Source organism: Mercenaria mercenaria, chromosome 7, assembly GCF_021730395.1.
Source record: "Mercenaria mercenaria strain notata chromosome 7, MADL_Memer_1, whole genome shotgun sequence".
Lineage (NCBI taxonomy): Eukaryota > Metazoa > Mollusca > Bivalvia > Venerida > Veneridae > Mercenaria > Mercenaria mercenaria.
In genome coordinates, this window is record NC_069367.1 from 77,330,113 (window position 1) to 77,346,788 (window position 16,676).

Consider the following 16,676-nt stretch of genomic DNA (forward strand, 5'->3'; position numbering starts at 1 on the left):
TTGCTTTTTGCCGCATAAACGTTGTGTATTGACTTAAATTTATGCTTTTGTTTTGTATGTTTACATTTCAAAGTGCCTTATTACTGTGTGATATCTATAGTGGTCTTTATTTGAGGTTTGAAAACAATGCAGATGGGGTAACTGGTGGTCTTTATTTGAAGTTTGAAAACCCTGCAGATGGGGTAACTGGTGGTCTTTATTTGAAGTTTGAAAACCCTGCAGATGGGGTAACTGGTGGTCTTTATTTGAAGTTTGAAAACCCAGCAGATGGGGTAACTGGTGGTCTTTATTTGAAGTTTGAAAACCCTGCAGATGGGGTAATTGGTGGTCTTTATTTGAAATTTGAAAACCCTGCAGATGGGGTACCTGGTGGTCTTTATTTGAAATTTGAAAACCCTGCAGATGGGGTACCTGGTGGTCTTTATTTGAAATTTGAAAACCCTGCAGATGGGGTAACTGGTGGTCTTTATTTGAAGTTTGAAAACCCTGCAGATGGGGTAATTGGTGGTCTTTATTTTAAGTTTGAAAACCCTGCAGATAGGGTAACTGGTGGTCTTTATTATGTCTCCCACCACACACCAAACTTAAACAAAATGTGTTTGACCATAACACCTCAGCCAAGTTCGATAACTAGCCAAATCAGTCCAGGCGTATTGGAGTTATGGCCCTTGAATTACCAAAAATGGGCCTTTTTACTCTTGTAGGCACTCTAAGTTGAACATTTCTCATCGGATCTTCACTAAACTTGAACAAAATATGTTTGACCATGAGACCTCAGCCAAGTTTGATAACTAGCCAAATCGGTCCAGGCATTTTGGAGTTATGGCTGAATGGATCCACTTTTCATAGGGGCAGTTGTGGGAGACATGCACTTTTCTCAAAAGCATCTCTAGTTTGAAGTTTGATAACCCTGTAGACAAATTGAAAATGTACATACTAATCCTACCTTTCTTGCTAACTCCAACTTTGCCTTGCCAGCTGCATTCTTGCAGACTCTTGAAATCTGAAACAAACAAAATAAAAGATATGATGTTGTGCAAGATAACTGCTTAGAAAGTTCTATATCAGACAGACAAGTGGTCTTTATTTGCATTTGAAAACCCTGTAGATGAGGTAACTGGTGATCTTTATTTGCAGTTTGAAAACCCTGCAGATAGGGTAACTGGTGGTCTTTGTTTGCAGTTTGAAAACCCTGCAGATGGGGTAACTGGTGGTCTTTATTTGAAGTTTGAAAACCCTGCAGATGGGGTAACTGGTGAAGTTTGAAAACCCTGCAGATGGGGTAACTGGTGGTCTTTATTTGAAGTTTGAAAACCCTGCAGATGGGGTAACTGGTGAAGTTTGAAAACCCTGCAGATGGGGTAACTGGTGAAGTTTGAAAACCCTGCAGATGGAGTAACTGGTAGTCTTTATTTGAAGTTTGAAAACCCTGCAGATGGGGAAACTGGTGAAGTTAGAAAACCCTGCAGATGGGGTAACTGGTGAAGTTTGAAAACCCTGCAGATGGGGTAATTGGTGGTCTTTATTGTTGTCTTTATTTGAAGTTATCTCTTGGATAATTGGTTTTCAAGTAACTAGGTAGAGCATCGAATGAATATACAGTGTATTTCTTTCTAAATAAATAGGTATTTACAAGATATTTAGCTACATTTCTTGGAAAGTTAGTGACAATATATTTCAGTTTATCAGTTTTGTTTATGCTTATAAACTGTATATTAGACAATTGGTCATGGAAAGTGTTTACTCTGATTTCATTATAAAATGGACACTGAATTAGAAAGTGCATCAAATCTTCAATTTGTCGATTATTGCAAAATGAACATAATATAAATGTAAATGTAAAATAAAGTTTACCTTTCACCAGCAACCATACCACATCAATAATAACATTGACAATAACAAACAAACAAACAAACACCATCTGTTCCTCTGTAAATTCCATTGTGAAAATGACGAATGTGACATCGGAAAATTGGCGCTGGTAATTTTGCCTGGTCTAATGATCATTTATAAGTATAAAGGGTCAGTTCAAAACTTCAGAATAATCGAATGATAGGCTTTGTCACCATTACCGCCACTGCTCTTCTGCAAGTGCTAGACGCTGCAGATGGCAGCTGCATCCTTGCAGACTCTTGAAATTTGAAACAAGCAAAATAAAAGATATGATGTTATGCAAGGTAACTATGTTTAGAAAGTTCTCTATCAGGCAGACAAGTGGTCTTTAATTGCAGTTTGAAAACCCTGTAGATGAGGTAACTGGTGGTCTTTTTTGCAGTTTGAAAACCCTGCAGATGGGGTAACTTGTGGTCTTTATTTGAAGTTTAAAAACTTCACCCCTGCAACCTTCCTCTTTCTTCTCTCCACCTCAATCAAAATCACTGAAAAAAAATCTTCTCGTAAGTAAACATTTCAGAATGTCAGATAACACCTGCACAATATACATTTATTGAATGGCTTCCTGTTCAGAAGTAAAAAATATTTGCTTGTGAGCCTTACAGTTTTTATTATTGAAAGGTGATCCATAAAATAAAGTTGACTGGAAAACTGAATTATTTTATCACAATTTGTGTCTTTATTTGAAGTTTGAAAACCCTGCAGATGGGATAACTACTGGTCTTAATTTAGCAGTTTGAAAATCCTGGAGATGAGGTAACTGGTGGTCTCTATCTGCAGTTTGAAAACCATGCAGATGAGGTAACTGGTTGTCTTTATTCGAAGTTAGAAAACCCTGCTGATGGGAAAACTGGTGGTCTTTATTTGAAGGTTGAAAACCCTGCAGATGGGGTAACTTGTGGTCTTTATCTGTAATTTTAAAACCCTGCAGATAGGGTAACTGGTGGTCTTTATTTGATGTTTGAAAACCCTGCAGATGGGATAACTGGTGGTCTTTATTTGCAGTTTGAAAACCCTGCAGATGGGGTAATTGGTGATCTTTATCTGTAGTTTGAAAACCATGCAGATGAGATAACTGGTGGTCTTTATTTGAAGGTTGAAAACCCTGCAGATGAGATAACTGGTGCTCTTTATTTGATGTTTGAAAACCCTGCAGATGAGATAACTGGTGGTCTTTATTTGAAGGTTGAAAACCCTGCAGATGGGGTAATTGGTGATCTTTATCTGTAGTTTGAAAACCATGCAGATGAGATAACTGGTGGTCTTTATTTGAAGGTTGAAAACCCTGCAGATGAGGTAACTGGTGGTCTTTATTTGAAGGTTGAAAACCCTGCAGATGAGATAACTGGTGGTCTTTATTTGAAGGTTGAAAACCCTGCAGATGGGGTAATTGGTGATCTTTATCTGTAGTTTGAAAACCATGCAGATGAGATAACTGGTGGTCTTTATTTGAAGGTTGAAAACCCTGCAGATGAGGTAACTGGTGGTCTTTATTTGAAGGTTGAAAACCCTGCAGATGAGATAACTGGTGGTCTTTATTTGAAGGTTGAAAACCCTGCAGATGGGGTAATTGGTGATCTTTATCTGTAGTTTGAAAACCCTGCAGATGGGAAAACTGGTGGTCTTTATTTGAAGGTTGAAAACCCTGCAGATGGGATAACTGGTGGTCTTTATTTGAAGTTTGAAAACCCTGCAGATTGTGTAACTAGTGATCTTTACCTGCAATTTGAAAACCTGCAGATGGGGTAACTGGTGGTCTTTATTTGCAGTTTGAAAACCCTGCAGATGAGGTAACTGGTGGTCTTAATTTGTAGTTTGAAAACCCTGCAGATGGGGTAACTGGTGGTCTTAATTTTGTAGTTTGAAAACCCTGCAGATGGGGTAACTGGTGGTCTTTATTTGCAGTTTGAAAACCCTACAGATGGATTAACTTGTGGTCTTTATTTGCAGTTTGAAAACCCTGCAGATGGGGTAACTGGTGGTCTTTATTTGTAGTTTGAAAACCCTGCAGATGGGCTAACTACTGGTCTTTATTTGCAGTTTGAAAACCCTACAGATGGATTAACTGGTGGTCTTTATTTGCAGTTTGAAAACCCTGCAGATGAGATAACTGGTGGTCTTTATTTGCAGTTTGAAAACCCTGCAGATGGGGTAACTGGTGGTCTTAATTTTGTAGTTTGAAAACCCTGCAGATGGGGTAACTGGTGGTCTTTATTTGCAGTTTGAAAACCCTGCAGATGGGGTAACTGGTGGTCTTTATTTGAAGTTTGAAAACTATGCAGATTGTGTAACTAGTGATCTTTACCTGCAATTTGAAAACCTGCAGATGGGGTAACTGGTGGTCTTTATTTAAAGTTTGAAAACCCTGCAGATGGGAATTTTTTTCAATTTGAAAACCCTGTAGATGGGCTTACTAGTGGCCTACAGATGGGGTTTCTAGTGTTGAAGTTTGAAAACCATGCTGATGGGAGTAACTAGTGGTCTTTATTCGAAGTTTGAAAACCTTGCAGATGAGTTAATACTGGTCTTAATTTTAAACCCCTGAGATGGGATCTTTATTTGCAGTTTGAACACCCTGCAGATGGGCTTACTAGTGGTATTTATTTGAAGTTTGAAAATCCTGCAGATGGGGTAACTGGTGGTCTTTATTTGAAGCTTGAAAACCTTGCAGATGGGATAACTACTGGTCTTTATTTGTAGATTGAAAACCCTGCAGATGGGGGAACTAGTGGTCTAATAATGTGTCCACGATGTGTGATCAGTTTCAAGTTCAATTCCTGCCTGAGTCATACTAAAGATGCAAAAAACAGAAAAGTAGCTCCACTCATTACTTGGAACTAGGTACTATTTTGTGAATTCATTGTTGCCTCAAAAGAGCTTTGTATCTCATGTTGTCTGATGATCATATCAGCCATAATAAAATAAAGCTGACCTTTATCTTTGTGACTCAAAGTACATGCCAACTTTCTTGATGATATTTATAGAGTAAATGTATCATTTCAACTGCTTCTCTGTCACCTCTAGCTCCACCTTTCTTGCTAACTGTAACCCTGAAATTTATGAAAATGTGACTTTTAAGTCTTTAAACTTCTCAAATGTATTTTGCATTGTCACTAAATATGAAGTGATTCTGACTGAGCAAGCACTTTTGCTGCCACATAACCTAAAATATATCTGGTAACATTTTTTTTTTGTATGCATATAGGGTTTTCCCATGGTTTTGCTGTGCTGAAAAAAAAACTTGTCTTACACCATAGTTAAATGAATGAATAAACTACTATGGCAAAATAGTGTTGTTTTCTAAAAAAAAAAAACAAGATTAATTTTATTTTATTTCTTCCATAATTTGAAGAATTATGTATGCAAGAATAAAATCTGTAACTGGTAGAAGGTGTCGTTGGAAATATGTTTCTCTTGGATAATTTGTTTTGCAGTAATTGGGCAGAGCATCGATATCACTCCAACAGTTACCCTCTAGCAAAATATTTCAATTCACCCCTTCAGCTGGTGAAAATCTTTTCTAATTTAGGTCTGAAGGCTTTGGAGAAAAGAATAAGAATGAAATCTTGCCTTTCATCTGTTTTAACCCTTAGCATGCAAAAATATGACACGATTGATTCTGCCTTTGCAAACAGTGTCGATCATGATTAGCCTGCACATACATGCAGTCTGATCAAGCTCTGCCCTGTTCGCTATTCATTACTGGAGTAGCTTTTTGGTAAGCACTCATTTTAACAGTTAATGGTATTCTCCAAATTGGGAGATGGAGAAGTTCATTATAGAAATTTAGCAGGGTACTGGTTAAACTTGCCTGCTCGCAAACAAGCAAAGGGATGCCAGGGTCGCATTTAAGTCCTTGGGACTAGGAATCTAAAATTTGCTCAAAACTGCTAAATGGATTTAAAAGTCTTATGAACCTAGTCTGATTAACTTATATTTCCTGCATTGCTAATTTTACATGGGATTCCAAAAGTAACACTTCAAAATCAGACAAATTTAAAATGTACATACTGTGCTTCGCCAATTCCATCCTTGCCTCAAATCTTGCTTACAGAAGGTAGGTGGTTCTACCCAGGTGCCTGCTCGTGATGAAATAATAGACCGAGGGGCACCTGGGGTCTTCCTCCACTATCAAAGCTGGAAAGTTGCCATATGACCTATAATTGTGTCGGTGCGACGTTAAACCTAACAAAATCGGTAAATAAATAAATCATTGTTAACTCCCTTTGCCTAACATCGTTGCACAACCGACCAAAATCGACCATAAATGTTTTTATGTCCTTAGAGAATATTTTTTTCAACTTTTGAACTTTTCTACCCTAAGTTTGTTTAGCTTGTTACCGGAAACAAAGAATTTTTTTAGGCCTAATGCAAACTACAATAAATTCAGAATGGTTTCAGAACTAGTTCAAAAAAATAGGAAATCCAGTAGAAGACATTCTTTCAACAATCTGGAACTATTGTAATATGCCACGACAACAGTATCTATATAATAACATGCTGCAATATTAACAGTATTGCAATAGCCCATTAAACAATATCAACACAATTACAATAGACCAGTCAGCAATATCAGAAGCATAACAAAAGTCCTTTCAGCAATATCCGAAGCTGCTTCAGTGAAGCATCACAAAAGTCATTATAGCAATATCCAAAGCTGCTTCAGCGGAGCATCACAAAAGTTCTTTCAGCAATAACCGAAGCTGCTTCAGCGAAGCATCACAAAAGTCATTACAGCAATATTCTTTGGTTTCGTCCTTCTCTCCTCCGAATCCGTCCTCTTCCTTTCTTCCCTCTCATGCCTTTGATCTCCATTCTCCTCTGCTCCTCCTCTACTTTCTTGTTCTTTCCACTTTGATCATTCCCTCTCATCATAATATCTTGTTGTGAAATAAATCCAAAGCTACCACAAAATTTCTCTACCATAACACAAACAGTACCTACCTCACCCCTCCAAACTTTCTTCTCTCGGACTCTACCTCCATCAAAATCACTGTAGTCTTTCTTCAGTTTAAATCCTGCAAGTGCTTTAAAAGTGGTCTTTAGTGGTCTTAATTCACAGGTTGAAAATTCAGCAAGTACATGACGTAGTGGTCTTTATGTACAGGTCATGAATAACGCATGAAGTTTTTGTTCTTAATTTGAGCCGTGCCATGAGAAAGTCATCATAGTGGGTTTGCGACCAGCATGGATCCAGACCAGCCTGTGCATCCATGCAGTCTGGTCAGGATCCATGCTGTTCGCTGTCCTTTTCTCTAATTGCAGTAGGCTTTAAAAGTGAACAGCATGGATCCTGACAAGACTGCGCAGATGTGCAGGCTGGTCTGGATCCATGCTGGTCGCGCACCCACTATGTTGGTTTTCTCATGGCATGGCTCATTTTATTGTCTCATTTTCAGTTCACATGTTTGCCATGAATACTTAATGAGTTATTTTCAGTAAAATTGATGGATGCATAACAATGCATGAAATCAAGCATGGGTATTTTGCATGAAAAGTTCTTGAACTGTGCATTAATAATTCTTCATGAAGACTTCATGTAAATATTCTTAAAAAAACACTTCATGAATAATGCATGATGTTTTTGGTCTTTATTTCATTGTCTCATTTGCAGTTCACTACTCTGGCATGAATACTTCATGAATTATTTTTAGAAAATTTCATGAAGAAACTTCATGAAACATATATTTTGAATTTCATGAATATTTATTCATGAACTATTTTTGTAAAAAAAAAAAATTTCATGAACTAGTTAAGGTAACCAGTGGTAGGAGTGAAACCTGAGAGATCTGCATGTAGTGGGATTCTTTGAACAATATTGGTATAGCTTGATACAAGAAAAAATCCTGTAGGTCAAAGTGTTGTTCAGTTAGTGGCTACAGATTGTTTTAGTCTCTGCTGAGTCACTGTGACAATGATATTTTCCACCCGCAACAAATGAAATGTTGAGTCAAACAGTAAACTGGAGTGGTATTGGGAGCATAATAAAAAGTAAACAATTGCTGTATAAAATACAAAACATTAAGTTAAACAATGTATAATTTACTTTAATCTCAATATTAAAATTTAGATACTAGCTTTGCATCAGGGTCGTGAAAACTTGAGACATTTTTGAAGGATTTTATATTTTTAAAATGAACGATTTATAACAACATCATAATTACTTATCTGATACTCAGTATACTTGTGTTCCTTTTAAACCATTCCTAACTGTAGTATGATAAATATTTCCTTCTCATTTGCTGCACAAACTTCTCAAAAATTGCTGAATCACATGTGCAAAAAATTTCCCAGCATGCAACAAAATAATGGAAACTGATCATGTGACATGAATTTAATGTTCATAAACATTCATGAACAGTTCATGAACTTATTCATTTATTGTAAAAGGTAAACTAAGTTTTATGTTTAATGAATGGACAGTTCAGAAACTCACAGTTGGGTTCAAGAACTGGTACTGAACTAGAAAAAGGTTTTGAAATTTAGTACTTTTAATGAATCATAGATATACTCATTGAATATTCATGACTTTTTCTTAAGAACACATAAAGAATGTTTTAAGAATTTAATATTTTTAAACCGCTCATAAAATATTCATCATTTTTTTTCAAGAATTTTTCTTGAACTCTATAGGTATATTGACACTCATGAAAAAATCTTGATTCATTCTTAAACTACTTCATGAATATTTCAAGGATTTTATGAATCTGTCAGTAATGCTTGATATCTTCATGAAGTAGATCAAACAACACTTCATGCATAAAACTTCATGAAGTTAGATTAAGAAGTAATCCAGAACAGTTCAGGAATAATTCATAATGGTGATGAAAAGTTCATGATTTCATGAATTCCATTTCGCCGGGGCAGGTTTAAAAATCCCTGATATGCAATAACTTGTTATCCTTTTTCTCAGGTTGAAAAGCCTGCAAATGTTTTTTAGTCTTTATTTGAAAGATAAAAACTGTGCAAATACATTAAGTGGATGTCTTTAGTGGTCTTTACTCACAAGCTTAAAATCCAGCAAATGCACTAACTAGTGGTCTTATTCAATTCAGTAATTGAAAACCCTGCAAATGCATTAATAAGATGTCTTATTTTGCAGGTTAAAAACCCTGCAAGTGCGTATAACAGTAGTCTTTAGTGGTTTTTATTCATAGGTTGAAAACCGTGCAAATGCATAAGTTGGCTTTATTTCACAAAGCTGAAAACCCAGCAAATGTGTTAACTAGTGGTCTTTAGTAGCAGTTTTGAAATCCAGCAAATGTATTAATTTATGTTTTGGTAAAAAATCACATGATTGAGTGATGTTGACTGTAAGTTTGATGTGTTTTATTCGCAAAATTCTATATATTGTTAACTTTGTATTTCCTTTTTAATTGGAGTTGGCCATGTCAGTGAAATAACTGTTGGTGATATGATAGTAAACATGATTTAAGTATAGTTACTCTTGACCCATGACAATATGTTACTTACCTTAGAAACACTGTTTTGAAAGGTGAGTTCTTATGGAAATGACATTCTGCTTATAACAGTACTCAGCAATATAGAAAACACAAAAGTCCTGGAGAGTGAGGAAATGTTCTGAAAAAAGTCTTTAAAAAGTACTGAAGTCTATATGATCCATGTTAGGGTCTCATACAAGCAAGTTGCCATAGGACTTGTTGTTGTGTCAGTGTGTAATTAAACCTAGCAGAACAGACCCCCAATAAGGAAAGTTTTTCATCTAAGTTTTAAGCTTTAAGACATATAATCTATATGTAGCATTAGCTAGTGACCCCATACCAAAACTGTGCAAGCCTTCTACTTGGGACCAAGTTTTTGGCTGCCAGTCGAGCCACTACTACACTACAGGTACTTCAAAACAAAAAGTGCAAAGTATAAGATGTAACATGTTACAGCTAGTCCACTACTAATGTTTCATACAGGAACCCCCGTGTAAAAAATGTTCTAGAACTAGTTTTAAGTTCTTGAACATTCAAGAACTTCTGAAGAACTTATAGAACTGTTCTTGAACCAGCAAAACGGTTCTTAGACTGTGGTTCTAGAACAATGATGGTTCTTGAACATTGGTTCAAAAACTGCAAAAGTTCAAGAACTTATAGAACTTTACCAGAGTTCTTGAACAGTTACTGCTGGTCTAGAACCAAAATTGTTCTTGAACACAGGTTCATTAAAAGTACTAAAATTCAAAACCTTTTTCTAGTTCAGTACCAGTTCTTGAACCCAATTGTGAGTTTCTGAACTGTTCATTCATTATACAAAAAACTTAGGTTTATTACCTTTTACAATAATGAATAAGTTCTTGAACTGTTCTTGAACATTAAATTCATAATGTCACATGATCAGTTTCCATTATTTTGTTGCATGCTGGGAAATTTTTTGCACATGTGATTCAGTAATTTTTGCGACGTTTGTGCAGCAAATAAGCAGGAAATATTTATCAACTACAGTAAGTAATGGTTTAAAAGGAACACGAGTATAATGAATATCAGATAAGTAATTATGGTGTTGTCATTAATTGTTCATTTTAAAAAATATAAAATCCTTTTAAAATGTCAAAAGTTTTCACGACCCTGAAGGATCTAAATTTCAATCTTGAGATTAAAGTAAATTATACATAGTTTAACTTAATGTTTTGTATTTTATGCAGCTATTGTTTACTTCTTATTATGCCCCCAGTCCCACTCTAGTTTACTGTTTTACTCATGTCATTTGTTGAGGGTGTAAAATGTCATTTCACAGTGAATGAGACTAAAAACAGACCACAGTCTCTGGCCACTAACTGAACATCACTTTGACCTATAGTTGACAGATTTCATAGGATGGTCAGTCTGCTAAATAACAGTAATGTAGTTTCAAAAAAATGTTGTTTGTAGCCCCTGCCAAGATCAGTTCATGAAATTTTCGACAGGGTTCTTAAATTAGTTCTTGAATTTGTTCTTGAATTTATTCTTGAATAGTCAAAGGAAGGGACTCAATTATATTGAACTTCTGTAATCATATCTAGAAGTTCTTGAACTGTTCAAGATCATTGCAGAATTAATACTTGAACTAGTTCTTGGATAGTTCAAGAACATTAAATTGTCATTCTAGAACTAGGAGTTCAAGAATTTGTTCTAGGTTTAGTTCTAGAAAAAGTTCTAGAACTTGGAAGTTCTAGGACTGCCATTTAATGTTCATGAACTATTCTAGAACTAGATTCAAGAACTGTTCAAGAACTATTTCTTGAATTCCTCGCAGGGGCTGGGACCAAAGTTGTACAAAAAAGAACATTAAAGAAAGTGTTACTACACTAATTTCATATGTAGCAGTCTTTCCAAATGTTTTTTTTTTAAATATTTCGCTGGAAAACTTGCAGCGGTGAAGATAATTGTCAAGATGCTGTGTAGTTGGTCAGAATGTTGTGTAATTTCCCAGTCAGGATTATAGAAAAAGTGAATTAGATAGGTCTTGTAAAGAAGACCTGGAGAGAAGTTTTACTGAACATGTTGATTTCGCAGAAGAAGTAATAGAGACTGAGACATTCACAGCAACACCTCTATTTGAAGATGAATTCACTGTAAAAAACTGTATGACCCAGACTGATGAGACACCAATGTTCTCAATTGAGAGATTTTCTTCCAACAATGAACTGATACATTTTTATACAGGTCTGGAGTCATATGCTAAATTTATGTTTGTGTTGAATTCTTTGGGACCTGCAGCATACTGTTTGAAATACATATATTTTCAAATAAGTGGTATATCTGTTGAAAACCAACTGTTTATGACTTTGATGAAGTTAAGGCGATATTCAACAAACTTTGAACTGTCAACTTTTTTCTCAGTGTCTGAATCAAGTGTGAAAAATATTGTTTACACATGGATTATATTTATGTCAAAACAGTGGAGGGAAGCCAATATATGGCCAAGTCAGAATCTGGTGAGGTATTTTATGCCGTCGGATTTTAAATTAAAATTTCCAAAGACGAGAATCATAATTGATGGAACTGAATGCCCAATTAAAAAACCTAAAGCACCTAGAGCTCAGCAGTCTACATATTCAACATACAAGAACAGAAACACTATTAAAGTTCTTGTTGGCACAACACCTGGTGGATTAGTAAACTATATTTCTGAAGCTTATGGAGGGTCTACCAGTGACAGACAAATTGTTGAAAGGTGTAAAATTGTAAATGCCTGTGACCCCGGGGATAGTGTAATGGCCGATAAAGGTTTTAACGTTCAGGATTTGTTTGCGACAGCAAATGTACGAGTTAATGTACCAACGTTCTTCAAAAAGAAAAATAGAATGTCTGGGAAAATAGTTGTTAATGACAGGAAAATATCCAGTAAAAGGGTACATATTGAAAGAATTATTGGACTAGGAAAAACTTACAAGATCTTGACATGTCCTTTAACGGGCACGGAAACAAAGTTGTCATCACATATAACTTATGTCTGTTTTATGTTGTGTAACTTCAAGACGTGTATAGTTCCAAAACATGCTTAGCACATAGAGTACGACATAGTTTCTGTTGACAGTTGTTGATGTCAAAGAAAACACAACACTTTGATATAATAAATATGTATATATTGAATACTTTCTGCATATTATCAAACAAGAGATTAAAAACAAGTAAAATAAATCAATTTCAAAACTTCATTCTGTGTTTATTCCTGAAGTTAAACTTAGAAAATGAATACTTGATGTAGCATCAGTACAGATTTGAAAGATTTATGTCAGACCATTTTACTAACTACGCACCCATTTGATACCGTGATATCGTTTACATCACTGACATTCAAAAATGATATCAAATGTATTCAAATATATCAGAAAATTTTTTTAATTAGATAATCATTGTACCATTATTAATTTTAAATCAAGTTTTATTGATATCTTTAAAACAATTTAATGATATCAATGATATCTATAACTCATTTAATAAAATCAAATTATATCAATAATTTTTACATCACAAAATGGTTTTCGATATCAATGATAGAATCAGGATGATTTTTTGATATAGGTATTCTATTTAACTGAAGATATTCTTGAAAAAATAAAAATAAAGTTCTGATTCTAGCTGACTAGTCGCAGTGATTTTACAGACAGGTCAGGTTATCGCAAATAAAAACATCTGAGAGGTGTTTGTTTTCTTAATATATATATGACAATGAACTCAGTCTATATATGGCTTGTAAAAATGTTTTTCCAGCAGGACCATTTTGAAATGGCTTTCAAAGAAAGTTTTTAACTGGCCAACCATTTCTGATATGAAAGTGTCATTTCTTTCAATATCAAAATATTTGATGTCCCTAATCTTCAGGTTATCTGCTGAACAGATAATCAGTGAACATTTTTTAGCTCCAGTGCACAATAGCTGGCCTTGGATTTGATAATAGTAATTATGATTCATATTAAGAGAGTATTGTCCACGGTCGTTACAACTTAAATAAGGCACTGTGACAGGAGTGATATCTTTGTCTCTTGCAGAATAAGGACATTTTGCTTCAACAATATGCTTTGCATTAATAATACCATCCGGTGAAGATGCTAAAAATGGAAATTGTTTCGAGACCACTAAACCACAGGAATGCACAGTGTTGCCGGTATCTTCCATAAATCTTGTTATAGCGATTGTTTCATGTTTGCGTCCATGTTCCAAGGCGGCCGCTTTAATTTCTCTTGTATCAACTAAAGATCTGGCTAGTTTATCTTTATCAGTCCGGTCAGTAGACTTGCAAATTTTACCAAACATCGAGGATGGTAGGCGCTTTGTACGTTCCTCTTTCCATAATTTATTCGCGCTCTGGCCAATTGTTTTTTTTTCGATATCAATAACCGTTTCATCACTGATTTTGGTAACGAAAATTTTCTGAAGGAAATTCTCTTCTGGCGAGAGTTTTAAATAGTCATGATCTAATGCAACAGCTTTAGTGTTTGCTGGTTCAAAAGTTTGAAATATTGGCATTTTGGATATGCCAGGGAAATTCAAGCATGCATTGCTGAAATGGTCTTGATAGCTAACAGAATTTCTAAACTGCTCTGGTCTTGGGTCAAAGTCAATGTTTGTTAATTCAGCTGCACCAGGCATATCAAGTGTATCAGCCTTTAATGGACTTCCTAAATATTTTTTACACTTATGAAAACTTTGCAATTTTTGGGTGCATGTTTCTTCCGTTTTTACTGTCTTTTTCTGGAGAACATTACTGCACCATAAAGTACTGTGCACACATGTTTGCAGTGAGCATGTGGCCCCATACCAGCAGCACATTCACACTGTGCCTCAATAACTGACCCCCAGAGTTAAGTTCAACATCTACAGTATAACACACACCTTTCTTCATCTCTGCATGACAACTTGATTTAATATATACAACATCCTGTCCTGGTGACATACGGAAATATCTCAAAAACTGCTCATTGTATAGTCTTTGAATACGATTATCCAGGGTTTTCTCATGCTGTGCCAGATACTTATGCACACTGTCTAGTTCTGTTTTCGGAAATTTTGAATCCGAGTTGACATCCGCATATTTTGTGGGATCTGGTAATGTCATGTTGTATTCAGGCTCTAAAGTCTCTACATTTCCAAAGTTTTGATTTCTCTCGTAAGACACTAATCTGTAAATAGAATAGGGAACTATTACAAATAAGATGTATTACACGGCAGAACAAATAAATTCGTAATGAAAACGTTGAAACCAAACCCCACCCACTCACAGATGTATGAACAACAACGTAAAATAAAAATGTCTGGAAATAAAGAAATATCAAGAAACAAAGGAAAATATATTTTCTGGTCATTTATTTAGACTAATATAAAATAAAGCTACAATTAACTCATCAAACATACGCTAAATAGCAAATTATACGCGAAATAAATGTTGACAGCGTTCATTTTCGCCGCGGCGGCATTCTACTTTCGTTTTCAAAATATCTGTTTTCTCTCTAAAATAACGGGAAATGTACGTACCTTTCAACCAATTCATTCTTACGTCCAGAAAGTCTAGCACCCCTTTTTTTCAATTCTGCCTTCAGTTGTGGAATTGTAAATGATCCGAACTTAGATTCCATTTTTTAAAAGTAAAGAACGTTTGTTTTGATTTGTCTCAGAATGATGCTAATCGATAAGGGATTCTGATGGACCGGGAACAGTGGCGCCACCTGTCGGTTGGCAGGGGAAGATAACCAACTATTATCTGCCATTGCATATTCAAGACGTTGTGTAATTGCCAAATTAGAATGTTGTGTGCTCAGAATCAGTCATATGCCCAGCGGGGAGTTTGCTTTATTGCCAAAGTCAGGATATTTTGTAATTACCTAGTCAATATTTTGCATAGATGGCCAGTCAGAAATTTGCATAAATGACCAGTCTGGATTTCGTACAGGTGTTCATTCAGGATATTGTGCAGTTCCCATTCAGAATGTTCTTTATTTGCCAAGTCAGTGTTGTGGGGTTGTGTAGTATTAAACCCAGCCATAATGTGTGTAATTGCCAGTCAGGGTATTGTTTTTCCCCAGTAAAGATCTTGTATAATTGCCCAAGCATGATATTTGGTAATTCCTCAGGCAGGATTTTGCATAATTACCCATTCAGAATGGCGTTTAGTGACTCTGTCAGAATGTACAGTAGTTGGCAGTCAGGATATTAGACAAAAAATATTCAGGATTTTGTATAATATTGCATAAGTCAGAATGTTGTGTACTTGCCAAGTCTGAACATTGTGTAGTTGCCTAGTGATAACATTGTGTACTTGCCTAGTCAGGGGTTTTGTGTAATTTGGCAGTCAGGGTATTGTGTACTTGCCCAATTGGGATGTTGTGAAATTACCAAGTCAGAATGTTATGTAGTCGCCCTGTCAGAATGTGTACACTTATCTATTTAAGATTTTATGCAGTTATCCATCCAGGATATTGTGTAATTGCCAAATCAGAATGTTGGATACAGTTGCAAAGTAAGAACATTATGTAGTTGCCCATTGAGAATATTTAGTAATTTAGTAATTGCCCAGTCAGGTAATTGTGTAATTGCCAGTTCAGAATGTTATGTACTTACCAAGTCAGAATATTGTTTTATTGCCCATTTAGGGTTTTGTGTAATTGCCCAGTTGGGATTTTGGATAATTGCCAAGTCAGCATTTTGTGTAATTGCTCATTCAAGAAGTTGGTCTGCTGGCTTAACCCAACAGGGAGAGCGTAAATTTAAGTGTTATGGGGTCATGAGCTTGATCCCCAGCCAAGGCATACTTCTATGATGATTGATGAAAGATGTCCTGTCTAAAATCATTCTTCCTCAACCTCTGATTGTTTTGGGGAAGTTGGCAGTTACTTGCTGAAAATGGGTCAGTACTTTTATGTAAACCAGGAATGCTAGTTATGCTAACACTGTTGCATACAGAAATGCTGTTAAAAAATGGTGCTTAACCCAAAACAAACAATTCAAAGTAATTGCCAAGTCAGAATGTTGTGTATTTGCCAAGTCATAATGTTGTGTAATTGCCAAAGCAGAATGTTGTGTAACTGCCGAGTCAGAATGCTTGGTTAAATTGCTTAGTCAGGATTTTGTGTACCAGTTATTTGCCAAGTTAGGATGTTGTTTAGTGACCAAGTCAGGACCACTCAGGACATTGTGTAGTTGTCCATTTAAGGATCTTTAACTACTTGCTCAGGATGTTGTGTACTTGTCCAGTTGGGATGTCATGAAGCAGGTTCTAATCCCTGCCCAGTTTCAAGACAGCTATCATTTCCTAGTGTCTTCACTTTGAGATTCCCAAAAATTGTTCAATGTTGCCAT

At 35.7% G+C, this 16,676-nt stretch overlaps 2 protein-coding genes across 2 annotated transcripts; one reads left to right on the forward strand and one right to left on the reverse strand.

Moving 5' to 3' along the window:
• Positions 1–1,435: 1,435 nt before the first annotated feature.
• Positions 1,436–12,538, forward strand: LOC123555217 (uncharacterized). Its single transcript, XM_053547285.1, has 8 exons — positions 1,436–1,474; positions 1,865–1,981; positions 2,626–2,784; positions 2,944–3,099; positions 3,304–3,459; positions 3,934–4,044; positions 4,459–4,524; positions 11,315–12,538. Exons 1-8 carry the CDS (start codon positions 1,436–1,438, stop codon positions 12,383–12,385), a joined length of 1,875 nt encoding a protein of 624 aa, XP_053403260.1. The 3' UTR covers positions 12,386–12,538.
• A 149-nt stretch (positions 12,539–12,687) lies between these two features.
• Positions 12,688–15,473, reverse strand: LOC128558674 (uncharacterized). The gene is made up of 2 exons (XM_053548702.1): positions 14,856–15,473; positions 12,688–14,503 (listed from the first exon to the last, which is right to left on the reverse strand). The coding sequence occupies exons 1-2, from the start codon at positions 14,954–14,956 to the stop codon at positions 14,086–14,088; spliced, it is 519 nt and encodes a 172-aa protein (XP_053404677.1). The 5' UTR covers positions 14,957–15,473; the 3' UTR covers positions 12,688–14,085.
• Positions 15,474–16,676: the final 1,203 nt, after the last annotated feature.